Source organism: Pongo pygmaeus, chromosome 1, assembly GCF_028885625.2.
Source record: "Pongo pygmaeus isolate AG05252 chromosome 1, NHGRI_mPonPyg2-v2.0_pri, whole genome shotgun sequence".
Taxonomy (NCBI): Eukaryota; Metazoa; Chordata; class Mammalia; order Primates; family Hominidae; genus Pongo; species Pongo pygmaeus.
The window spans coordinates 116,139,744-116,167,694 of record NC_072373.2 but is presented as its reverse complement, the minus strand read 5'-3'; the positions used below and the strand labels follow the sequence as shown (position 1 = coordinate 116,167,694).

The 27,951-nt window shown below is 36.1% G+C and overlaps 1 protein-coding gene across 6 annotated transcripts in view; it reads left to right on the top strand.

Moving 5' to 3' along the window:
* Nucleotides 1–27,951, top strand: part of MAGI3 (membrane associated guanylate kinase, WW and PDZ domain containing 3) — a 287,494-nt gene that overhangs the window by 184,228 nt on the left and 75,315 nt on the right. For 5 of the 6 annotated variants that reach the window (XM_063651781.1, XM_054463525.2, XM_063651787.1 and 2 more), the window contains exons 3-6: nucleotides 6,751–6,870; nucleotides 11,586–11,795; nucleotides 16,755–16,929; nucleotides 20,745–20,824. In XM_063651781.1, the coding sequence (XP_063507851.1) occupies nucleotides 6,751–6,870; nucleotides 11,586–11,795; nucleotides 16,755–16,929; nucleotides 20,745–20,824 (585 nt within the window). Of the gene's footprint in view, nucleotides 1–2,014; nucleotides 2,082–6,750; nucleotides 6,871–11,585; nucleotides 11,796–16,754; nucleotides 16,930–20,744; nucleotides 20,825–27,951 lie in introns of all 6 variants that reach the window. The other variant, XM_063651782.1, reaches the window with a different exon arrangement.

Here is a 27,951-nt window from a genome sequence, read left to right as displayed (position 1 = left end):
GCATACATATTTGGGATAGTTAGCTCTTGTTGCATGGATCCCTTTACCATTATGTAATGCCCTTCTTTGTCTCTTTTGATCTTTGTTGGTTTAAAGTCTGTTTTATCGGAGACTAAGATTGCAACCCCTGCTTTTTTTTTTTTTTTTTTTTTGGCTTTCCATTTGCTTGGTAAATATTCCTCCATCCATTTATTTTCAGCCTATGTGTGTCTTTGCACATGAGATGGGTCTCCTGAATACAGCACACCAAAAGGTCTTGACTCCTTTATCCAATTTGCCAGTCTGTGTCTTTTAATTGGGGTGTTCAGCCCATTTACATTTAAGGTTAATATTGTTATGTATTAATTGTATCCTGTCATCATGATGCTAGCTGGTTATTTTGCACATTAGTTGATGCAGTTTCTTCATAGGGTTGTTGGTCTTTATATTTTGGTATGTCTTTGCAGTGGCTGGTACCAGTTTTTCCTTTCCATATTTAGTGCTTCCTTCAGGAGTAAGGCAGGCCTGTTGGTGAGAAAATCCCTCAGCATTTGCTTGTCTGTAAAGGATTTTATTTCTCCCTCACTTCTGAAGCGTAGTTTGGATAGATTTGAAATTCTGGGTTGAAAATCCTTTTCTTTAAGGATGTTGAATATTGGTCGCCTACTTTCTTCTGGCTTGTAGGTTTCTGCAGAGATCTGCTGTGAGTCTGATGGGCCTCCTTTGTAGGTAGTCTGACCTTTCTCTCTGGCTGCCCTTAACATTTTTTCCTTCATTTCAACCTTGGAGAATCTGACGATCATGTGTCTTGTGATTGCTTTTCCCAAGGAGTATCTTAGTGGTGTTCTCTATATTTCCTGAATTTGAAAGTTGGCCTGTCTTGCTAGGTTGGGGGGAGGTTCTCCTGGATAATATCCTGAAGTGTGTTTTCCAACTTGGTCCCATTCTCCCTGTCACTTTCAGGTATACCAATCAATCATAGGTTTGGCCTTTTCACGTAGTCTCATATTTCTTGGAAGCTTTGTTTGTTCCTTTTCGTTCTTTTTTCTCTAATTTTGTCTTTATGCTTTATTTCATTACATTGATCTTCAGTCTCTGATATCCTTTCTTCCACTTGATTGATTTGCTTATTGATACTTGTATATACTTCATGAAGTTCTCGTGCTGTGTTTTTCAGCTCCATCAGGTCATTTATGTTTTTCTCTAAACTGGTTATTCTCGTTAGCAGTTCCTGTAACCTTTTATCAACGTTCTTAGAACATGGTCCTTTAGCTCAGAGGAGTTTGTTATTACCCACCTCCTGAAGCCTACTTTTGTCAATTCATCAAACTCATTCTCTGTCCAGTTTTGTGCCCTTGTCAGAGAGGAGTTGTGATTATTTGGAGGAGAAGAATCATTCTGGTTTTTGGAATTTTCAGCATTTTTGCGCCGGTTTTTCCTCATCTTTGTGGATTTATCTACCTTTGATCTTTGATGCTGATGGCCTTTGGATGGGGTTTTTGGGTGAGCGTCCTTTTGGTTAGTGTTGATGTTATTGCTTTCTGTTTGTTAGTTTTCCTTCTAATAGTCAGGCCCCTCTTCTGCAGGTCTGCTGGAGTTTGCTAGAGGTCCACTCCAGACCCTGTTTGCCTGGTATCACCAGCAGAGGCTGCAGAACAGCAAAGATTGCTGCCTGCTCCTTCCTCTGGAAACTTCATCCCAGAGGGGCACCCACCTGATGCCAGCCAGAGCTCTCCTGTATGAGGTGTCTGTTGACTCTTACTGGGAGGTGTCTCCCAGTCAGAAGGCACAGGGGTCAGGGACCCACTTGAGGAGGCAGTCTGTCCCTTAGCAGAGCTTGAGGAGGCAGTCTGTCCCTTAGCAGAGCTTGAGCACTGTGCTGGGAGATCTGCTGCTCTCTTCAGAGTCGGCAGGCAGGAACATTTAAGTCTACTGAAGCTGCACCCACAGCTGCTCCTTCCCCCAGGTGCTCTGTCTCAGGGAGATGGGAGTTTTATCTATAAGCCCCTGACTGGGGCTGCTGCCTTTCTTTCAGAGATGCCCTGCCCAGTGAGGAGGAATCTAGAGAGGCAGTCTGGCCACAGCCGTTTTTCTGCACTGCGGTGAGTTCCACACAGTCCGAACTTCCTGGCAGCTTCCTTAACACTGTGAGGGGAAAACCGCCTACTCAAGTCTCTGCAGTGGTGGATGCCCCACCCCCCACCAAGCTCAATCATCCCAGGTTGACTTCAGACTGCTGTGCTGGCACTGAGAATTTCAAGCCAGTGGTTCTTAGCTTGCTGGGCTCTGTGGGAGTGGGACCCACTGACCAAGACCACTTGGCTCCCTGGCTTCAGCCCCCTTTGCAGGGAAGTGAACAGTTCTGTCTCACTGGAGTACAAAAAAAACCTCCTGCAGCTAGCTCAGTGTCTGCCCAAACAGCCGCCTCGTTTTGTGCTTGAAACCCAGGGCCCTGGTGGTGTAGGTACACGAGATAATCTCCTGGTCTGCGGGTTGCAAAAGCTGTGGGAAAAGCATAGTATTTGGGCCAGATAGCACAGTCCCTCATGGCTTCCCTTGGCTAGGGGAGGGAGTTCCCTGGCCCCTTGTGCTTCCTGGATGAGGCACTGCCCCACCCTGCTTCTGCTCACCCTCTGCGGGCTGCACCCACTGTCTAACCAGTCCCAACGAGATTATCTGGGTACCTCAGTTGGAAATGCAGAAACCACCCACCTTCTGTGTTGGTCTTGCTGGGAGCTGCAGACCAGAGCTTTTCCTATTTGGGCATCTTGCTAGCTCCCACATATCAATTTTAAAGACACAAACCCAACAGAGAAATGGGGAAAGAGTTGAATAACCACTTCACAACAGAGGAAATCTATATGCCTTCTAAATGTATTAAAAAGAATGTTTAATCTCATAAAGCAATTGCTTTATGAGGTTGAAGTGAGGGGTAAAATCTTGAGTAGCCGTCCTATTTTTTGGATGTCTTGTTCATTGTTGAGGTTGTGGATGATACATCCGGAGCATATGAATAGTATGGCTTTAAAGAAAGCGTGGGATTAAATACACAGTGAAGTGACTTTACACACCCAGGATATTGGAAAAATCTTAAAAGCCTCATGACAAGTATTGGTGTGGACAGAAGAGGATGCATGTTATGTGATTCCATTCATATGAGGTTGCAAAAGTGGCAAAACTAAGCTATGTTGCTTAAAAATGCATTATTTAGTTGGTACAATCATTTAAAAGGAAAGGAAATCATCATCACAGATATCAAGATGGTAGTCTCTTTTGAGGATGGAGGGAGGGAGAGATTTATCATCAGAGACACACAAGAAGGTTTTTCAGGTCCTGGTAATGTTCTGTTTTTTGCTTGGGTTGATTTGCTTATAACTAAACAGAAAGGGTAAATGATCAGTTATGTCAAATGTTATTCACAGGTCAGTTAAGATGAGGGTAAGACTTGGCCATTGAGTTCAGCGAAGTGGAGACTGTTGTTGAAACATAGCACATTGTCTCAGTGAATGGTTGGGGAAAAAATCTTATTTGAATAGGCTCAGGAGACAGTGAGAGAATTGGAGACTGTGTATGGCTCCGAAGAACTCTTTGGAGCAATTTTTATGTATAAAGGAGAAATGTGGTGAGAACTGGGGGTGAGGGGGGATGTAGAAAGCTTTATATAAAATATACAGTATTAGGAGAATATAAGATAAATTTTATGGAATGCGAAAAGCAATGGGGTGAAGGAAGGAAGATAACTTTATGTGTATTTTTTGGTTTTGTGGGGGGAGTGAAAATTTATAATACTTTGTAAAGAGAATTAACATTAAAACTATTTTCTAGTCTTAGAAATATATGGTAGAATTACACATAACATTCATATCTGTCAGTGAAAAGAATCATGGACAACATCCTGCTCAACACCACCTTGCAGAAAGAGAAAGCCAAAAGAGATTAAGTAGTTGTCTAAATTGTGCCGTTAATAATAATCGCAGACCAAAACAGAGTTCCTCCTGCCCTTTCGATCAGAGCTGTTTTTATAGTATTATCTATAATATGGCTTGCTTTTAAATTGTTTTTTAGTCATTATGTTTTATGGTGGAGTTTATTTGGATATCTCAATTAGCCTTTGCTGCATAACAGACTACCCCAAAACTTAGTGGCTTAAAATAGTGATGTGTATTTCTCATGATTTCATGAGTTGGGCTCAGTTGGGACCATTCATGTGGCTATAGTCATTGACAGCTCAACTGGAGCTGAAGGGGCTAAGATGGTCTCATTCATGTGTCTGGGGCCTTGCTGCTTTTTGTTGGCTTGGGCTCTCTTTATCACTCAGTAGTCTAGCCTGGACTTCCTTGCATGGTAGCAGGAGCATTCCAAGAGAGTGAATATGGAAGTCTAGATCCCTAAACTTGGACAACATCACAGCCTTTACATTAAATTAATCAAAGCATATCATCAATCCAGTCCAAATTCAAGGGATGAGGCAACAGGCCCCACCTCTTAGGAGGTGCAAAATATCATCATCATAATTTTTCCATCTGTCATAGATAATTACAAATTATAATTTTAATCATTGAATTTCCTTTTTTTTAAGAGACAGGATCTCACTCTGTCATCAGGGCTGGAGTGCAGTGGTGCTGCAATGATAACCCGCTGCATCACTGCATCCTTGAACTCCTGGTCTCAAATTATCTTCCCACCTCAGCCTCACGAGTGGCTAGGACTACTGATGTGCACCACTACACCTGGCTAATTTTTAAAATTTTTTTATAGAGACAAGGTCGTACTATGTTGCCCAGGCTTGAGTTAATGTCTAATGTTAACTTTTATTTAATATGGAGCTAGGAAGCTGTTGATTCAGAGAATCTAACAATGTAGTTTTGGTCAATATATGAGAAATATAAAAATTCGAAAATAAAAAACATATTAAAAATTAAAGGAAAAAAGCTGTTTTCCAGATTTTATATCCTCTATGATGTAAAACAGGTAAAGAAATGCTTATTTTTAGAAAAAAAATTGGGTTAAAAAATGGGGGAGAAAATTCAATATAGTCTTTGTTGCACAGAATGTTGACATAATCATTATTTTCTCAGATTATTACCTTTAATTTGTTATCATAATCTTTGTTGTTTTTTTGCATGTTACAGAATATACTAGAATGTAATGTGACTGAAAACAGTAGGAGCAATTAAGAGTTTCCCATGAATTAACTTACAATAATAATAAGAGCATATTGCCAGGCACTGTCCTAAATGCATTTGTTTACAATTTCACTTAATTTATTTGACAGCTATGTATATTCAGCACCTACTGTGATCTTTGCACTGTGTCAAGACTTGGGGCTATTACTCTGAATCAAATCGACATGGTTTCTGCATGTTGCCATACCCTAGATAGAAATCAGGGAAGGTTCTCTAAAGGAACTTTCTAAGCCAGGACCTGAAGGATGAGTAGAAGTTAGCTGAGGTGAGAGTGGGAAAGGGAGTAGGAAGTCCTCTGGGGACATGACAACGGCCTTGAAAGTATGTGAGTGAAAGGAACATTAAAATGATTGAAAAATATATTTAGTATACTAAAGCCTAATGTGAAAGGAATGAGGCAAAAAAGAAGTTGGGGAGGTTGCCAGGGGCGAGATTGCAAAGGGCTTTGTAAAATGTGTTGTTATAGAATCTGGATTTTATACCAAGGATCATGGGAAGCCATTGATAGGTTTAGAGAGAGATTTTGTTTGTTTCCTCAGACTGTGTTTTAGAAAAGTCACTGACTGCAGTGACTAGGAGGAGTGTAGCTGGGAAGAGGTAAAGGTTGACCTAGGGGTACCAACAATACAGGTCCTAGATAATGATATGACTTCAGTGATTATGGGAATGAAAAGAAGTATTTAGAGATACTTATGAGGTAGATTTGGTGACTGGATGTGGAGTAGAGGGAGGAGCCCAAGACGACTGACTCTCAGATTTCCTACCTGGAGTGCTGTTACTGAATAGGGACCTAAGTGGAGGAACAGGTTTGAGAAGGAAAGTGTTCTTGTCCTAGACTTGCAACAAATTCCCAGTGAAAATCCTGTATCTCTTTGTATTATGTAGTATTTGAAATGACATTTTGTAAAAGTGACTCTTGTTTAGTAAAATTCAGTCAAATGTAGCAATGCTGCCATAACCTGAATTTATACCTTGAAGCTGAAAGAAAGATTGTAGTTTAGCATTTAGTGATCTGTTACTGTAGTTAATTTTATGAAACAATTTACTTACTGTTACCGTAGTTAATTTTATGAAACAATTTACTTACTGTTACTGTAGTTAATTTTATGAAACAATTTACTTACTGCTTAATTTTTAAAAATTACTTGAAGAGAATAATGGCTAAGAAGCCATATGTGAATACCTGTCTTAGGCCTTTTATTCACATATAAAGTAACTTTATAACCAGTGTTTGTCCAACTTTTAAAAATAAAGTTCATTAAAATAACTTGTAAAAATATTATTTTTTGTCTTTCATGACTCTAGTAAGTAGAATGTTTACATTTATGCTAGAGATGAAAAAAATAAGTAGGATAACTACTTTAAAATAAGTCTGTCTTTCACCAGGTGTGCACATGTATCAAAACATCATGTTGTATGCTATAAATATATACAATTTTATCTGTGAATTTTACCTCAATAAAGTTGGGGCAGGGGAATGAAATATCTCTTATGTGTTCTCTACAAACTGAATATTCTATTACTTTGAATATTTTGTAAGTTTAAAAGTACTTTACAACCTACTTTTTTTTTTCTTTTTTCTTAGGCACTACAAGGGCCCCCAGGGATGGGGAAGTACCAGGAGTGGATTATAATTTCATTTCCGTTGAACAATTCAAAGCACTGGAAGAGAGTGGAGCATTGTTAGAAAGTGGGACATATGATGGTATGTCCCCAAATAACAACACTACCACCCAAAAAACTATCTGAACGACTGGAATTATTTCAGAGGGAATTTGACCAGTATAGTACCACTTTTTGAAAAACTTTTTTTCCTCTCTGTTTTTGAGAAAATTTTATTTTGATGGGGAGATTTGTAATTTATTAATTAAAATGGGATTAAATAATAAGCAAAAAAATCCATCATATTTTAAAGTTGATTGTGAACAATATATTAAAAATCAGCCAAACTGTCCAGTTTATATATTTCATACTAATTCACATTCATCATGTGAACTCAGTGAGTATTTGTTGATTGCATTTTATTTGTAGTTGGAATTCAAAATCTGTACTCTAAAAAACTTACATGTACCTTGACTATCCTGGAAAAAAGAGAATATAAAATTTGGGGAGAAAACAACAAAAACAGAATAATTGGTTTTCTTTTCATTTCTGTTTCCTCTACCCACTTGATTCCATTGATATTTGATATTTGAGATCAATTTCCATTTTTAAATGACGCTTTAAGATCTATTTTTCCCCTTATGTAACATACCCTTCCCTGGCAAGCTTATCCACTTCCATAGCACCCTACGCTATGGTCCATTATTGCTTTTTCATACTATTATAATTGCCTGTTTACAAGCTCTGTGATAGTAATGGTCATGTCTTTCTTACTTGATATTATCTTCAGTGCCTAAAGATAGTGTTCAATAAATATCTAACCTGGAATTCAGCATATCTAAATATGCATTTGTGTTCTATCCAAAAGAGAAATTCTTCATCGTTTCTCTCTTTAGCAGCACCATGATCTCAGAACAGTGAAATCATTATTTACTTTCTCCTTTTTCTCACATTTCACATTCATTTGCCAAATGTCATCATTTCTTCTTTTGTAGCTGCATTCACAATACCCTTCTTTCACTTTCACCACCTCATTGTAGGCCCACTAGAAGAGCTCGTGTGTGGACTATTGCTGTTGATCTCATTTGTTCCAATTTCTTCCACCCTGCCCATTGCTACCATGCTAGTCTTCTTCAAGAGCAGCTTTATCATGTCTCTCTCCTATTCAGAACTTTCAATGATTTCCTTTCATCTGCTAAGTTTAACCTAACTACCTTTTCTGGGCTTAGCGCCCATGACTCATTCATTTGTTCATTCATTTTATCCTGTTTTATTCATTAAACAACCATTTATTAAGTACCTACTATGTGCCAAGCACTAAAAGAGAATCTCGGAATACTGTAATGAGCAAGATTAAAGTGCTTTTGAATTTTTTTTTTTTTTTTAAGAAGCCCTCTCCCCTTAAATGATGAAGATACTCTACGTTTTCTTCCATTAAATATAAGAGCTTGGTATGGACGAAGTGGCATATTACATATTACTAATTGCTGTGTGCTCAATTCAAAGAAAATGCAAATTAAAATAGTTATACATTATTTCACATCCATAGATTGGCAACAATTTTACAGTCTGGTAATTGCAAGAAATAGAAACTCCCATACACTGCTGGCAAGAGTATAAAATGGTATAATCCTTCTGGAGAGCATCGTGGCAGTAGCTGGTAAATTTGAAGATATACATAACTCTGACCTAGCAGTGCCCCTCTCTAGACATCTACTCAGGAAAAACTGTTGCCCATATGCATATGTAGACACATATGGGAATATTTGTTACAGTGTGAAACAGTTACAGAATGGAAACAACTCTCCTTTAGTAGAATGAATAACATACATTTTAATTTGTTCATAAAAATGGACTGCTATACAACAGTTCAATGTACTGGATTTGTAGGTATCAACATTAATAAGTCTTAAGAGGCATAAAAAGTATAAAATTATATAAAGGTATAAAAATGTATAAAAAGAAAGTTACAAAAGGATATGTACATTATACTATTTATGAAAAAATATGTGAAATATTAGGAAAATACTCTGTGAAGCTTTTATGAAAACAATAGTATTTACGTGTTATAGATGCATATATACATATCCTAGATGTATATTCAGGAGGAAAGACACATATCAACTTCAGGACAGCTCAGGGAGGGAGTGGCTATAGGGACAGGAAGTTAGGGCTTTAATTGTAGATGTGACCATATATATATATATCCTTAAAGAGAAAAAAAGGGAGATTTAAAAGCAATCTAGCAATAATATCTAGATGATGTGTATATAAATAAATACATGTACATATACTTATATAAGTAAATTTTATAAATAGATATTTCTAATACTATTCTGATACTACAGTCTGTAATTTTATATATGTTTGAAATATTGAATAGTTGGCAGTTCTGCAAAAATGAAAAAGCCTTCAGAAAATTAAAAAAACCTTCAAAACAGCCCTAAAACAATGAAAAACTTTGTCAGTAACTATAGTTAGGGTTCACAAACCTTGGAATTGTATACTGTATCTGAAAACTTGGTATTTACCAACATCTCAAGAAAAAATAGATCTAATTTTATTTATTTATTTATTTTTATTATTATTATACTTAAAGTTCTAGAGTACATGTGCACAACATGCAGGTTTGTTACATGTGTATAAATGTGCCATGTTGGTGTGCTGCACCCATTAACTCATCATTTACATTAGGTATATCTCCTAATGCTATCCCTCCCCCCAGATCTAATTTATTTATAAACAATGCTAGTTTTTTTTTTAATCTAAGCCCCATAATTATCTTTTTAAACAAGGAAACTGCCCAAAATTATTATGAAGTCCTAAAATCTTTTCAGTGATTATGTATGGCAGTCATCATATCCTGCATTTTTATATTTTCCCCTTAGAAAAAGGTTACATTTTCTCGAGTTAGATAATAATTACCAAGAATTCTCGGTAAGATGTGTTTTTAGTAGTACTACTACCTTACTTAGAAAAAGTGGACTTTTTATTTCTGTCATGGTATATCCAGTTTCCTTGATACTGTGATTAATGGGCATAATTCAGGAAAAATAGAGACCCTCGAACCTCCTAATCCCCAGCCAAATCTCTGTTTGGTGTATTTCTGTGCCGGCTGCCCCAGAGAAGCATGACTGGTGTTTTCATTGGTTCTTTGCTTTACTTCTGAGCTAGAAAGTTTGCAGAAAGTTTAGTCTGTTTTCATACAAATCTTTGCATCCATCTGTACAACTGGAGTAACTCCATTTCAAATATGGATTTGGAAACAAGGGAGTAGGTAAGTAGGGAGAGACAGGATGTCATTGAAAAGTTTTTTAGTTTGATTTTATTGTTTTGTCTTCATTATTTTAATGACAATTACTGCTGAAAGTCAAACTTCCAAAGAATTCATGTTAAATGTTTTCCCCCTCAAAACATGCACAATTTAAGGTAAACTATGTAATATCTAGATTTGTCTCAGCATTATGGGGAAGAACCTATGCTATTTTCCATCTAGGAAAAATCAGTCAATTATCTACCTCATTAATTTACCTTAGGTGAATGAGCATCTTAATTACTTCCTTAGGAGCTAAGGAATTTGGTTAGAAAATATGATTTTAGAAAAATCATGAGTATTTTATTCTCTAATCATATATATATTTCTCTAACGTTAGCATAATGATTAATAGAATGTCAAAAGTAGTAGGAACCACGAACTGTTAATGTGGCTAGACCTGTTGAGTGCTTTCCCATATTATTTGGCGGCCTAGTGGGAACTGCATGACAAATTGAGAAGATACTCAATTGTTTTCACTCTTTTCTGGAACATTTATTTTTACTGCAAAAATTACAGATTCTCAAGAGAAAATTAAAGTATTTCTTGCTTTCCTGAGAGTAAGCCAATACTGAATTATCCTGCTGATGTCTCTATTTGTTCAATAAATTGTCAGATAAAATAATAGAATGCTCAGAAAAACTTTTAAAAATTACCCTTACATAAACAGCCTACATTTTTATATGATCTGGTTAGTTCTTAGCTTAACCTTTACCCACATACTTCCTCATTTTACCAAAATAGTTCATTATGTTACACATTAGAACAAAATTATTTCAGTTAGTTTTATCCTCATTTACCCCCACCTTCTATGCCAATTAGTCTTACATGACAGCATCAATGCATTTAAATTCACAAATTATGTCCTAATTCAGAACCCATGTAAGGCAATCCCTGTAGGAATGAATAATCTGCTTACATACAGTCAACTTCCTGGCCTTAAACAAATAGTATTAAGATATTAGATAATATATGGTGAAGAGCACTTGAGAAATTAGTTCTTTCCCCTATTTCTGCTCTCTCTTCTCCTAAGATGAGTGTTTTGAGTGCTTTGGACTCCTTTTGGCCAATGGTAGATATTTCCTTTTTTTTTTTTTTTTTTTTGAGGCAGAGTCTCACTCTGTCACCCAGGCTGGAGTGTAGTGGCACAATCTCAACTCATTGGAACTTCTGCCTCCTAGATTCAAGTGATTTTCCTGCCTCAGTCTCCCGAGTAACTGGGATTCACAGGCATGTGCCGCCATACCTGGGTAATTTTTGTGTTTTTAGTAGAGATGGGTTTCGCCATGTTGGCCAAGCTGAACTCAAACTCCTGACCTCAAATGATTCGCCCATCTCGACCTCCCAAAGTGCTGGGATTACAAGTGTGAGCCACCATGCCCACCCCTATGGTAGATATTTCAAAACTTCTTTGTGAAAAACAGGGCAGAGACATACACTAGGTCAAATTGCTCTGACTCTGACTTCAACATTAGTAATTTCAGCAGCTATTTTATTCACTTCAGGAAACTTCTATGGAACTCCTAAGCCTCCAGCAGAACCCAGCCCTTTTCAGCCAGATCCAGTTGATCAAGTCCTCTTTGATAATGAGTTTGATGCAGAATCTCAAAGAAAACGAACTACGTCTGTCAGCAAGATGGAAAGAATGGATAGTTCTCTTCCTGAAGAGGAAGAAGATGAGGACAAGGAAGCTATTAATGGCAGTGGAAACGCAGGTTTGTAAATAGATGAACAATTTCTAACTGATCTTCTAGATTGATTTTACTATTACGTTGAATTAAAAGCACTAAAATTTTTTACAAAGCGTATGGAGAGCAAGTGATTGTATTTTAATTTTTTTGTAAAGGTTGTATGTGGAGCAAAGTGTATTTCTATAGACCATCCTATAAGCTAAAGTGAGTTGTCCCAATTTGGATAAATCAATGATAAACTATCATTAGTAATAAAATATATGCCATTACCCTGCTGTTTAAAATATTTGAGATTTGCCTCTGATGTTGCAATATGGGAGTCTTGTTGGCCTATGTCTTACTCTACAGGATGTAAACAATATATGGATGTCTTAGAATGTAGACTTCAGCCTAAACAAAGTAAATAGGATTTGAAAGTATGCTGATAAAAATTATCTAAAAGGTTGGTTTATAATATTTTGAATTTAAATTTTGGATTCACTCAAAGAAAAATTTCAAATATGAGACCCTTCATTAAATGTAAAACCAACAGAAATTCAGTGGTGAAGAATCTGCTCCTTTTGAGTAGCCCTAATTAATGTGGTGATTGCTTAGAAGGTTATTAGACTCATAACAGAGTATAACTAGGAAACCATAGAATCACAGCTGAGCTTATTCAGTGGTATTCATTGCAAAAATTCCATTCAGAACACTAGAATGTAAACTTCATAGGGCTGGAGTTTTCCTTTTTTTGTTTACTGTTCTATCCCTTCCATCAAAAACAGTGCCTGGTATGTAATAGGAACTAAAATCCTCAAATTTGCAGAACACATTTCCTTATCATTTTCCCAAAGCACCCTAATCTTTTTCTTCATCAATTATTAAAATTTGATATGTATATTTATTGAGTTAATACATTCATTGTTTATGTCTCACTCCAGAGTGTGAGTTCTGTTTTATAGTCCTATCTTTTACATAATACATTTAATGTTAAATGGATTACCCCAATGTATTTAAATGTAAATACTAAAAACAGGTTTTAAAAGGTTTAGGTGAATTCACATCTAGTTTTTAGGAGTTCCTAAGGGAAATCATCATACCATTGAGCCTTTTAATGTTGATATCAGCTTTGCTATCCCACAAAATTAAGTCTGTTAACATTTAAAAATGCTAAACAGTAGGATTGGAGACCATGAATCTTTCCCAATATGGGAATTTATATGTTCTTGATTTAAGGGAAAAGAAAATATTCTTTTTTTACTTCCTAATACAGAGCCTTTAATTGATCACTGCAGTTCTTTTAGTGGTAAACTTGTTTGTAATCTCTATAGTTTATGCTTCATGTAAGTCACTTGTTAAACTGATGTTATATACTCTTTGATGTTAATATTTAAAGGGAATATATCCAAGGGTGTGTGGGAGGCGGTTCGTATACTACCTCTTATGTATAGATACCATAGGACACTTACATAGAATTACATATTTCTTTGTAATAGAAAATATACAGGACATTTAAGTGAAAAAATAAAAAGCACCTGCCTACAAACAGAATTCACCTTCTGAATAAGTATGAACTGTAGTTGTTAGTTAACTAATCAAAGTTAGGGAAATATACTTTGTGTGTTGCTTTTGTTGTTTTTTGTTTGTTTGTTTGTTTGTTTTGAGACAGAGTCTCCCTCTGTTGCTCAAGCAGGAGTGCAGTGGTGCAGTCTTGGCTCACTGCAATCTCTGTCTCCTAGGCTCACACAATTCTCATGTCTCGGCCTCCTAAGTAGCTGGGATTACAGGCATGTGCCACCCTGCCCAGATAATTTTTGTGTTTTTAGTAGAGACAGGGTTTCACCATGTTGGCCAGGCTGGTCTCGAACTCCTGGCCTCTGGTGATCCGCCTGCCTTGACCTCCCAGAGTGCTGGGATTACAGGTGTGAGCCACCGTGCCCGGCCTGTGTATCGCTTTTGAATCCCTGCCTTGAAAAATCAGAAAATTGTTCAGGAGTAGAAATGAGGAGAGGGTAGGTAGAGGTTTATTTGTGCACACCAGTATGTTTATTATTTTATATCTTGCTGTGAAGAAATAACCCAAAAGAATGTTAAAATGGCCATGTACAATAACATATGTTATGTAATAATTATATTTTTTTTCTAAGAAATGGTTTTATATAAAGAACATCTTCCCAAGTCATTGGCTATTAAGCAAACTCTTTTATTCAATTGCTTGGAACTATATTAAGAAAAGTATTATAGATCATATACTTGCTTTTACTTTTCTCCAACATGGTTATTTCCCAAGAATGTAACTCCTTTCCAGATTGATATAGATCATATACTTGCTTTTACTTTTCTCCAACATGGTTATTTCCCAAGAATGTAACTCCTTTCCAGATTGATTTTTCCATTAGTCACCTTTTAATTTCTATCATTTTTTCTGCATACAAAATAAATCATGTGTTTGATTCATTTATTTATTCAACAAATATGTAGTGAGCACTTACTAGAATACTAAATGCCATTGTGCTAAATGCTAGCAATAAAGCAGTGAACAAAACGGACGAAAACCTGTCATGAACTATACTTTCTGGTGGGAGAGACGGAACTGGCCAACTTAAATGAATAACATACATGGTGTGTTAGATGGTGTTACAGAGAAAAATGAAGCAGAGCAGGAGGTGGTAAGATGTGGTGGTCAAGGTTTGCAATTTTAGATAGTGTGGAAGAAAAGACTTGAAAGAATCGAGTGAGTAAACTCAGGATATCTGGGAGAAGAGCATTCTAGACAGACAGAACTAGAGGTACAAATGCCCAGAGATGGGAACATACCTAGAATATTCAGGCAATAGCAAGGAAACCAGAGTGGTTGGATACAATGTGGACAATGCATTCTATGTGGTTGGAGCAGAGTGATGGAAGGCAATAGAATAGAATAGTAACCTAACATCATTTAGATAATGATGGGTATGAGGAGGGAAGAATGCATATAATAAAGCATCTTGTAGGTCATTGGAAGAATTTTGGTTTTTATTCTGAAATGAGAAACGATTATGGGGTTTTGATTCAAAGAGTAACATGGTACAACAGTTTTTAACAGGCTTACTCTGACTACTGTATTGCGAATAGGCAAAAGGAGGACATGGGCAAAATACCCTAACTGGGATACCAGTTAGGAGGTTATTGAATGTGCAAGGAAGAAAGTGATCAGATGCTGCTGATAACTCAAGTAGGATGGAACTGAGAAATGATCATTGGATTTAGCAATGTAGAGGTTATTGATGACCTCGATAAGAATAGTTTAATGATAGGAATTCAAAAGCCTTGTTGGAGTGAGGTCCAGAGAGAAGTGGAAGAGTGGAAGTGGAGGTAGCAAATATAAACTATTTCAAGGTGGTTTGGTATAAAGAGGAGAGAAATAGGTTGGCTGCCAAGGGATAAAGAGAATTATTTTCTTTTTACTGAACTGGGAACATGTTTTTATGTGGTTGGATATGATCTAATAGATAGAGAAGACTGGTGATGCAGGAAGGAGAGTGAAAGAATTGCTGTAGGCAAGAGAAGATGGGATATAATTTATAATTGGAGGGTTAGCCCTAGCTAGGAGTACAGTTCTTCCACAGTAACAGATGGTGGAGTCAATGGGCACAGTTGCTGTGTAGATGTGATAGTGGGAGTTTGTGGAAGTTTTCTTCTGCTTGCTTCTATTTTGTTAGTGAAATAAGACACAAGGTCATCAAATGAGATGAGGGATAAGGGAAAAGTAGTGGATGGTTTAACGAGAAAGAAGGTATGAAATAATTATCTTGGAGAATGTCAGAGTGAATCAACTAAAGAAATGTGCTATGATCATCATGCATAATTAAATGCCCACTTAAGGTTAATGATCATGAATTTAAAGTAAACTTGTCAATATTGCCTGTATTCAGCTGCATATGCTGACATGGAGTAGGTGGAGAGTAGGATTTAAGCAGAGTTCTGATTTAACCAGGCAGTATTATGAAGTAAGGTTAGGGCAAAGGAATCAGGAATATTTACAAGGGAATAATTATAGTGGTTCATCATGGAATTTAAGTTGGGTTAGCAGGGCAATGGGGAAATGGGTAGAGGATAAAGAATAGTGAAAGGTAGTAAATAGTAGGGCATGGTTACATAAAGAATGGTTGGAGTTGAAATACTATAGACAAGGATATCTAAGGATATATAAGATCTCTCTCAGATTCTCTGAATCTGAGCCATTGCCTGCAATTTGAAGTTGTTATAGTGATATTACATAGCATCGTTTAAGTTTTAGAAACAAGTTTTAAGTACACGAATTGTGAACTCCCTAGACAGTACCCAAATTTTAGTATTCTTACCTACATTATGGGCTTTGGGACTCTAAAAGGATTTTAATATTACTAAACAGAATTATATTTAACAACATGAACTGTATTGAGTGTAATTTTTAAAAATTACTGTTATTTAAAGGCCAGTGTTAAATGTGTACAAGGCAGCTTAGGATAGCAGGTAAGAGCATGGACCACTTAGATTCAATTCATGGCTTTGCTGTTTATTGGCAGTGTAATTTTGACTAAGTTAACTTAACCTCTCTGTGCCTTAGTTTTCTCAGTCTATAAAACAAGGAGATTAATAATAGATACTCACAGGGTTGCTGTGATGATTATGAGTTAACATATAGAAAGCACTTAAAATAGAGCCTGACACATAAAAGGACCACATTAGTGCTGCTGTAGCTGCTGTGGCTTATTAGGATTTATACTGAATTAATTCTAGTGTTGTTTTTTGCTTCTTTCCCAGACTAGCATCAGAGGTGCTATACAGAGTTAATTGTCAATTACTAGGGGAAAAGAGTTGAATATGTTGGTTATTTTAAAATTTATAGCAGAATGTGGACATAATAGACAAGAAATTTGCAATATTTATGTATTTGGAATTTTTTTAGAAATGAAAGGTGCTGTTTGAAGAAGAATATAACTTTACCTACTTTTCACACTGTTCTGTTTTGAACAATGGCAGAAAACAGAGAGAGGCATTCTGAGTCATCTGACTGGATGAAGACTGTTCCAAGTTACAACCAAACAAATAGCTCCATGGACTTTAGAAATTATATGATGAGAGATGAGACTCTGGAACCACTGCCCCAAAACTGGGAAATGGCCTACACTGACACAGGGATGATCTACTTCATTGAGTAAGCAAATGTCTCTATCCTTCTAACGTGCCCTAACATGTTGAGGATTGTCTAAGATTTTTTTAAACCTCATTTTAGACACATACCTTTTTCAGAAGACTCATTTTTTTTCTTTCTTTAAAAATATTTTTCATAAAACTGACAGTTGATTTTTAATCAGATTTAATCTGACACTTTATTTTTATTTGACTTGGATAAAGGAATACTGTATTTGACTTCTGGTTTTATAAGAGCAAGAGGATTAAAAACAGTTCATGAATGGTGAAAAATGTAAAGAATAAAGGGTATTTTGCTTTGCTTTTTAAAAAGCTTTTAGGTAGATTGTCCAGCTTAATGAGATTTCAAGAATTGTCATCATGAGTAGGAGCATATTATTATCCGAATTAAATATTTTCAGTCCTAGAGTTTGAGTTTGATGTGTTCGGGCAATATAGTTGAATGATGTAGAAGAAAATATCACTGATCATCAGAGTAATTGGTACAAATTTAAGTTCACAAAAAACACTATTTTTATGGAAAAGCACTATTAATGTAATATTTATAGAGGTACTGATTACCATATGTATTAGATCAACCTAAAATTGTATGTTGTTTGTACTAGAGAATAATATGCAAATAATTATTGGAAGTTTTATCATGAAGAATTTTTATATTCTCATGTAGCTGTAATTCTCATCGTAAAGTAATTTGCCCAAAGGTAGAATATTAATGTAGTAAAGCTACAGAATATAACAATTAAATAACGGTTAAAATATTTGGGTCTAGGCACTACACTCAAAGAACATATACTCAGAAATGAATTTGGAGTGGGGGTCTTGAATCTGTTTCCTCAGATGGTCCCAATTCCATTCCCTTCCAAAAGAGTGAGTGTCTTGCTATACTAAATAGGATTCTAGTTTTTAAAATACATGGATCTTTGGATGTGTAGCGTTCTTTTTACTATAGATTGCACGTTATTGATGAGGTTATACATTTATATAAACATTCATGACCACAATTATACAAAACAGGTACAGCCAGGTGGTATATTCTTCTTTATAGACAACTTTAAGGGATTTGTTAAGGGAAATTTAGACTTTTGACTTTCATGCTGACTTTAGAACTAAGCCCCAAAATAAGGTGTAGAGTCATTAGAAGTAGCCAAAGTATCTTTAAAAACAGATTATGAGACATTTAATCTGACAGTACTTCACCCTGCAAACAGGGCTAAGTTAGTAAATTAAAGGGGGAGAAGAATTTATAAAAAATCTTTTTATAGTTTAATATATGTAAATGGATTAAAGATCTAAATGTAAGACCTGAAACTATAAAAAGGAAGAAAACATAGGGAAAAAGCTGTACAACATTGGATTTGCCAAGGACTTTTTAGATATAACACCAAAAGCACAGGCAACAAAAGCCAAAGTAGACAAAAATGGACTACATCAAACTTTAAAATTTCTGCATAGCAAAGCAAACAACAGAGTGAAAAAGCAGTATATAGAATGGGAGAAAATATTTATAAACCATATATATTATAAAGGGTTAATATGTAGAATATAGTTAAATATTTGCTGCTAGATAAAGCTGTTTCGTTTGGTATAGCCAATATGGTTGATCTGTATTACTGCTGCTGTTGAAAAATGCAACTGTAAGAAAATAATGTTCATATAGGTTTATAGACTTTAGTTCTTATGTTTTGGGAATAGCCCCTATGGATATTTCTTTTCATTGGAAAATGTTGGGTAAAATTTTAGCAAATTGCCTACATCTGCTGATTTAGCAATAAAATTTTGGATCATGGGAACCTAAGTTAAGCTTTTCTCAAGTGGCAGTTTTTAGTTGGGTTTAGCAAGGTATTTTCGTGTTGTTGATGTTCTTATTGTTGTTCTTATTGTTGTTTCCTAACAATCTATGTGGCTCCTAGGCCCCTGAGTTCTCATCCTTTTCATTTTCTAAAATTTTTTTTTTAAGCAAAAAACTTTTAAGTTTGGGGAGATTATTTCTCTAATAGCATGAGTAATAGAGACTTTCTAGAGATAATCTCACTTTTTTCTACAGAAATTAGCTATTATTCAGCATATTAAAAAGTGTTTTGGCCAGGCACGGTGGCTCACGCCTGTAATCCCAGCACTTTGGGAGGCCGAGGCAGGCGGATCATGAGGTCAGGAGATCGAGACCATCCTGGCTAGCATGGTGAAACTCCGTCTCTACTAAAAATGCAAAAAATTAGCCGGGCACGGTGGCGGGTGCCTGTAGTCCCAGGTACTCGGGAGGCTGAGGCAGGAGAATGGCGTGAACCTGAGAGGCGGAGCTTGCAGTGAGCCGAGATCGGGCCACTGCACTCCAGCCTCTGTGACAGAGCGAGACTCCGTCTCAAAAAAAAAAAAAAAAAAGTGTTTCTATCTCATTCTACCAGCTAGTATTATACCTGGCAATGGCTGCATAGCTCTACAAGTAGCTCAGCGGTTACAAAAGGTATAGAAGATGTGAGTAATTCCCTGAAACCTTATTGGCTTCATTTTCTAAGAGTGGTCAAGGTACAGATTAGTGAGTTTATTTCATGTTAAACACACTCATGAAATATAACTTGTTTACATTCATTGTTACTAATTAATAACAGTTAATTACTTCAGTTAAGTATGACATGGTATTCCAATAATAACTTTAGGCAAGAGAATCACTTGAGCCCAGGAGTTCAAGACCAGTCTAGACAACATAGCCAGGCCTCTCTCTACAAAAAAATTTTTTTCAGTTGTTAGGCATGGTGGCACACACCTGTAGTCACAGCTACTTGGGAGCCTGAAGCAGGAGGATCACTTGAGCCTAGGAAGTCAAGGCTGCAGTGAGCTGTGATCATGCCGCTGCACTCCAACCTGTGCAACAGAGCAAGACTCTGTCTCAGAATAATAATAATAATAATAACAATAACTTTAATTTACATTTTATTCCTTTCCTATGTATTTTCTTCCATGACTTTTTCTTTCTTTAATATCTTTGTATGTCAGATATTTAAACTAACACTGTTTGTCCACTAAGTAATGAGATAGTTTCATTTCAGCATTAGTATCTGCTGCATGGTGACCTGGTCTGAAACTAACTGACTATGACATATAATGAAATTAAACAGATACTGCTCTCTAAAGTCATCTTTGGCCTATCATAAAATGAAGCAGGGGCAGGATATTTTTATTCCTCCCTTTTTTCCTGTGTGGATCATGCTGATGAAAGCTTAGTTTTGTAGAGCGGAGTTTAACTATACCTGTTGCTTTTACTTGCATGTGGCAGAAACAGCCACTTTAAAACTCTTTATTTTATTCTATTTTATTTTAAAGAGTCCCTGAGGGCAGGAGCTCTATCTGATGTTTATTTATCTTTATATTCCAGCTCCCCGCACAGTACCTACGTATCACAGGCACACAAGAAATATAGTACTTTTTGAAGGGAAGAAGGAAGGAGTTCAGCCAGTGAGCAAACAAGGTTTTCAGTGCGGTATTGTTGGCTAGATAATGCACAGTATGTGGCTATGCACCCACCTTTTGAAACATTTTTAACTGCTTAAATAGTGTCTGTTATTCCATACTTGGCATTTTAGGCCTTCTTTACAGTCTCTTGATTCTCAAGTTAGTGCCTCTAGCATTACCATTCCTTTATGGAAATTTTGAAGTAGACTGAGAACAATAGGGTTAATGAATGAATCTGAGGAATACAAATGGAGCCTGTCGGAGATTAATGTTCAAACATCATATGTCTTTTAGTCACTTTTAATCTTTACTTTTGAAATAATTTTCTCCTCCTTTATTTTACTGTTTCTAATTAAAATCTTTATTCTACAGCCACAATACCAAGACAACCACCTGGTTGGATCCTCGTCTTTGTAAGAAAGCCAAAGCCCCTGAAGACTGTGAAGATGGAGGTAGAGATTCAGAAACTTATTCTATCATACTTATTCTCTTCATCCTTTCTTGCTCTTCTTGCTCAGATAATGGGTTTTCCAAAACCCTAAACAAACCATAATGTACACAAGCAAAAAAGCAGTGGGTGGATATCATAATCAACTGACTGTGGTAATTATGTCATTACATCTAACTTTTTGAGAGATTTCATTTCTTTTTCAGGATTACATAACTCTCTATTAAAAACAACAGCAACACTAAAATACATTTGCCCTTTTGTTGACATCTGTCCTGAAGACAGACTTTTAAAATTCTAAATAAATATTTAAAAATTAGGCACATCCTCAACCATAAGCTAGGTTTATCATGTCTTATGAAGTTTTTAAAGTATATTTAATTTAGTATACATTACAGTAGATATGCAAGTATCTATAGCTATTCCTTAGCCATTTACAGCAGCAGTAGAAATTCAATGAAAGTCTTTAATATAGGCCCCCACACATATACACACTTACTTTTTACTGCTTAAAGGAAAAATTATTTCTCTAAGAATCATCAGATAATAGCACTTATCTGTCTTATATATTATAGGTTATATTTAACAGTATAGTTTTGAGCTGAGTGTGGTGGCACAAACCTGTAGTCCTAAAGCTATATGGGGAGCTGAAATGGGAGGGTTGCTTGAGCTCAAGAGTTTGAGATCACAGTGAGCTATGGTCATGCTACTGCACTCCAGCCTGGGCAACAGAGAGAGACCCTGTCTCTAAAAACTAATAAACAAATGAATTGTTAAAAAGAGTAGAGTTTTGTAAATAAGTATAGAATTTATTCCATCCAAAATTGTTTGCTATGTCTTTACCTTTGCAGATGAATAAAATTTGCATTTTTGTATTACTAATCAGAAACTATGTATTAATTGGTTTTAAAAAATAAGTGGCATAAAATGAGGTTCACAGTAGTCCTCCTTGTATTGAAGTCCAATCTATAAAAAGAAACAGAATTTACACATATATTGTTCAGCATGATTATAATATAATATTAAGACTTTTCTAGGAAGAAGCAATCGGAAAATGGAATTGTTTAAAATTCTTTCTACAATGGCATCAGAAAAGTTAGATAGCTTGGAACAAATCTTCTGAACAATGTGCAAGTTCTCAACACTAAAAACTACAAAACATAATTGAAAGACATTAAGGAAGACTTAAAATAATTGACAAGAGGCTGGGCATCGTGCTCATGCCTGTAATCACAGCCAAGATGGATGGATCACTTGAGCCCAGGAGTTCAAGAACAGCCTGGGCAACAGGGTGAAACCCTGTCTCTACTAAAAGTACAAAAACTCACTGGGTGTGGTAGCATGCGCCTGTAATCCCAGCTACTCAGGAGGCTGAGGTGAGAAGATCGCTTGGGCCCAGGAGGTTGAGGCCGCGGTGAACCATGATCACGCCACTGCACTCCAGCCTGGGTGACAGAATGAGACCCTGTCTCAAAATACTAATACTACTAATAATAATAATTGACAAGATATATTATGTTCATTAGCCAAAGAACCTTAAAAAGAAAAAGACAAAGTTGGAAGACATAGGGTACCAGACTGAAGACTTATTTTAGAGCTACAGTGATAAAGACAGTTTGGTATTGGCATAAGGATAGATAAATAGATCAGTGGAACAAAATAGAGAGTCTAGAAATCAATACACATGTATGTAGTCACTTTATTTTCAACCAAAGTGCCAACTGATATGGAAAAATGAACCTCAGTTATACCTCACTTCATACAAACAGTTCATTTCAGATGAATCAAAGACCTCAGCATAAAAGCTAGAACCACAAAGCTTTTGGAAGAAAATATAGGAGAGTGTCTTCATGATGTCAGAATTGGCAAAGATTTCTTAACAGGCCACAAAAAATATGAACCATAGGAGAAAAAGTTAATATTTTGCATGTAACAGAAATTTTAAAATTCTCTTCATCAGAAAACACCGTTGAAAAATGAATAGACAAAGTCACAGACTTTGCAATATATATTTGCTGAAGGAATTAATTTCAGAATCTATAAGAACTGTTTACAACTCAATAATATTGCCAAATTTTAAAATGGGCAAAATATTTTAATAAACATTTCACCAAAGAAAATATACAAACAGCTCATAAAAACATGAAAAGATATTTAAAATTATTAATCATTAGGTGTTTTGCAAATTAAAACCACTCTGATCTACTACTTTACACCCACTAGAATGAGTATAACAAAAAAAAACAGATGGTAAGTAATCTTGGGGAGGATAGGGAGAAACAGTAACCCTTGTACATTGCTGTGCCATTGGAAAATGGTATAGCCACTTTGGAGAACAGTTTGGCAGTTTCTTAAAAGGTTAAATATGAATTTACCATATGACCTAGTAAATTTTCTCCTAGGTATCTACCCAAGAGGAATGAAAATAAAAGTCCTCATAAAGACTTGCATGCAAATATTCATAGCAGCACTATTCATAATAGCCAAAAAGTGGAAACACCCCAACTGTCCATTAACCAATGAGTAGATAAATCAAATGTGCTATAACCTACGATGGAATACTATTGAGCAATAAAAAGGAACAAAATACTATACATGCTATATGTATGAACCTCAAAAACATGCTAAGTGAAAGAAATTAGACATAATAGGCCAGATATTGTATGGTTCTCTTTGTATGAAATTTCCAGAATAGGCAAATCTGTGGAAACAGAAAATAGGTTACTGGTTGCCTTGGGCTAAGGATAAGAATAGAGATTAACTGTTAACAGCATGAGGAATCTTATTGGAGTTATGAAGACGTTTTAAAACTGGATTGTGGTGATGGTTGTACAATTCAGTAAATTATTAAAAATTATTGAACTGTATACTTAAAACAGATTAATTGTATATGTAAATTATACCTCAATAAAGTTGTTTTTAAAATGGCCAAAGGACTTATGCACTTCACAAAAGAAGATAAAAGAAGAGTCAAGAAGAATATGAAGAGGTGCTCATCATTAGTTATCACTACAATGAGATACCATCAACACCCACTACAAGGGCTAGAGATACCATCTACATCCTTTAGAAGGACTAAAGTACACTGACGGTCAGCAGAAACCTTACATGCCAGAAGGGATTGGAGTTCTATCTTTAACCACCTTAAACAGAATAAGTGTCAGCCAAGAATTTTGTATCCAGCAATGCTAAGTTTCATAAATGAAGAAGAAATAAAGTATTTTTCAGACAAGTAAATGTTGAGGGAATTTGACATTACCAGATCAGCCCTACAAGATATGGTAAAAGGAGTTCTAAATCTTCAAACAAAAAGTTGATATGCACCAGAATAGAACCTCTTGAAAGCATGAAACTTACAGGACTGCCAGGCACAGTGGCTCACACCTGTAATCCCAGCACTTTGGGAGGCTGTGGTGGGCGGATAATGAGGTCAGGAGTTCAAGACCAGTCTGACCAACATGGTGAAACCCCATCTCTACTAAAAATACAAAAATTAGCCAGACATGGTGGTGGGTGCCTGTAATCCCAGCTACTCAGGAGGCTGAGGCAGGAGAATTGCTTAAACCCAGGAGGTGGAGGTTGCAGTTAGCTGAGATTGCACCACTGTACTCCAGCCTGGGCAACAGAGTGAGACTGCCTGCCATCCGCCCACCACCACCCCCCTCCAAAAAAAAAACTCACAGGACCTATAAAGCAACAGCACAGTGAAGAAAACAAAGTACTAGGTAACAATCAACATGATGACTGGAATAGTACCTTATATCTCAATATTAATGTTGAATGTAAATGGTCTAAATGCTCACTTGAAAGAAAAGGATTGGCAGAATGGATAAAAATTCACAAACCAAATGTCTGCTGTCTTCAAGAGATTCATCTAACACATAAGGATTCCTATAGACTCAAGGTGAAAGAGTGGAAAAAGATATTTCACACAAATGGAAACTCAAAGTGAGCAGGAGTAGCTATTGTTATGTCAGAGAAAACAGATTTTAAAGCAACAACAGTTAAAAAAAGACAAAGAAGGTCATTATACAATGATAAAATGATCAATTCAACAAGAAGATATTGCAATACTAAATATATATACACCTAACTCTAGAGCCCCCAGATTCATGAAACAATTACTGTTAGACCTAAGAAAGGAGATATCAACACAATAATAGTAGGGGACTTCAACACTCCACTGACAGCACTAGATAGATCATTGGAGCAGAAAATCAGCAAACACTGGACTTAAACTACACTCTAGAACAAATAAACCTGACAGATATTTACAGAACAATTCTACCCAAGAACTGCAGAATATACATTCTTCTCATCAGTACATGGAACATTCTGCAAAGTAGACCATGTGATAGGCCACAAAACAAGTCTCAATAAATTTTTAAAACTCAAAATCATATCAGGTATCTTCTCAGACTACAGTAGAATAAAACTAGAAATCAACTCCTAAAGGAACCCTAAAAACTATACAAATGCATGGAAATTAAACAGTCTGCTCCTAAGTGTTTTTTGGGTTAAGAACGAAATCAAGATGGAAGTGTTAAAATTATTTGAAATGAATGATAGTAGTGACATAAGTTATCAAAACCTCTGAGATACAGCAAAGCAGTGCTGAGAGGAAAGTTTATAGCACTAAATTGCTACATCAAAAAGTCTGAAAGATCACAAATTGACAACGTAATGTCACACCTCAAGGAACTAGAGAAACAAGAACAAACCCAAAGTTAGTGGAATAAAAGAAATAACAGAAGATCAGAGCAGAATTAAATGAAATTGAAACAAACAAAAACAGTAGGCCAGATACAGTGGCCCATGCCTATAATCCCAGCACTTTAGGAGGCCAAGGCAGGCAGATTGCTTGGGAATTTGAGACCAGCCTAAGCAACATGGTGAAACCCTATTTCTACAAAAAATACACAAATTAACCAGGTATGGTGGTGCCGACCTGTGGTCCCAGCTGCTCCACAGGCTGAGATGGGAGGATTACTTGAGCCCAGGAGGCAGAGGTTGCAGTTAGATGAGACTGTCCCACTGCACTCCAGTCTGCGAAACAGAACGAGATTGTCTCAAAAAATAAAAAAAGTCAAAGTGTGTGTATGTGTGTGTATACACATATATATACGTGTACACATACACAGAAGATCAAAGAGACAAAAAGCTGGTTATTTGAAAAAGATATACAAAATTTATAGACCATTAGCTAGATTAACCAAGAAGAGAAAAAATTCAAATAAGCCCAATTAGAAATGAAAATGAAAATGAAAATGGAGACATTACAACAAACACCACAGAAATACAAAAGATAATTTGAGGCTACTATGAATAAGTGAAATTGAAACTGTGCACACAGAGTAGAAAATCTAGAGGACTGGATAAATTCATGGAAACATACAACCCTCCCAGCTTAAATCAGGAATAAATAGAAATCCTGAACCAATAACTAGCAGTGAGATTGAATCAGTAATTTAAAAATTGCCAACAACAACAACAACAACAAAAAGCCTGAGGCCAAATGGATTTACAGCCAAATTCTACCAGACATTCAAAGAATAATTGGTATCAATCCTACTGAAACTATTCCAAAAGATTGAGAAAGAGGGAATCTTCTCTAACTCTTCCTATGAAGCCAGTATCACCCTGATACCAAAACTGGGAAAGGACATAACAAAAAAATAAAACTACAGACCAGTATCCCTGATGAAAATAGACCCCAAAAGCAAATGCAACAAAAACAAAAATAAATGCGACCTAATTAAACAAAAAAGCTTCTACACAGGAAAAGAAATAATCATAAGAGTAAACTGACAACCTTCAGAATGGGAGAAAATATTTGCAAATTATGCATCCGACAAAGGACCAATATCCAGAATCTAAAAGGAACTCAAACAAATCAGAAAAATAAATAAATAAAACCCACCAAATAATGCCACCAAAAAGTAAAAAGTGGACAAATTACATGAATTGGCATATCTCAAAAGAAGATACACAAATGGCCAACAAACATATGAAAAAAATGCTCATCATCAGAGATGTGTAAATTAAAACCACAATGAGATACCACCTTATTCCAGCCAGAGTAATAAGTCAAAAAGCAATAGATGTTGGCATGGGTGCGGTGAAAAGAGAACACTTATACACTGCTGGTTGGAATGTAAATTAGTACAGCCTCTATGGAAAACAGTATGGAGCATTCTTAAAGAACTAAAATTAGATCTACCATTTGATCGAGGAATCCCACTCCTGGGCACCACCTATCCAAAGAAAAAGAAGTCATTATATCAAAAAGACACCTGCTTATGTATTCTATCATAGCATAATTCATAATTGTAAACATATGGAACCAACTTAGGAACCAACCTAAGTACCCATCAAATGATGAGTGGATAAATAAAATGTGGTATTGCCAGGTGCATTGGCTTATGCCTGTAATCCCAACACTTTGGGAGGCTGAGGCGGGCAGATCACAAGGTCAAGAGATCAAGACCATCCTGGCCAATATGGTGAAACCCCATCTCTACTAAAAATACAAAAATTAGCCGGGCATGGTGGCATGCACCTGTAATCCCAGCTACTCGGGAGGCTGAGGCAGGAGAATCGCTTGAACCCAGGAGGCGGAGGTTGTGGTGAGCTGAGATCATGCCACTGCACTCCAGCCTGGCGACCGAGACTCCATCTCAAAAAAAAAAAAAAAAGAAAAGAAAGAAAATGTAGTATATATATACCATGGAATACTACTCAGCCATGAAAAAGAATGAAATAATGTCTTTTGCAGCAACTTGGATGGAGCTAGAGGCCATTATTCTAAGTGACTCAGGAATGGAAAACCAAATACTCTATGTTCTCACTTCTAAGTGGGAGCTAAGCTGTGGGTACACAAAGACAAACAAAGTGGTATAATAGACATTGAAGATTCAGAAGGGAGGAGGGTCGGATGGGGAAAGGGATAAAAACTACATATTGGGTATAATGTACACTACTTGGGTGATGGGTGCACTAAAATCTCAGACTTCACCACTATACAGTTCATCCATGTAACCAAAACCCACTTATATCCCAATATAAATATACGTATATAATATATATTATATAATATGTGTAATATTATTTTTATATATAGTAAAATAAAAT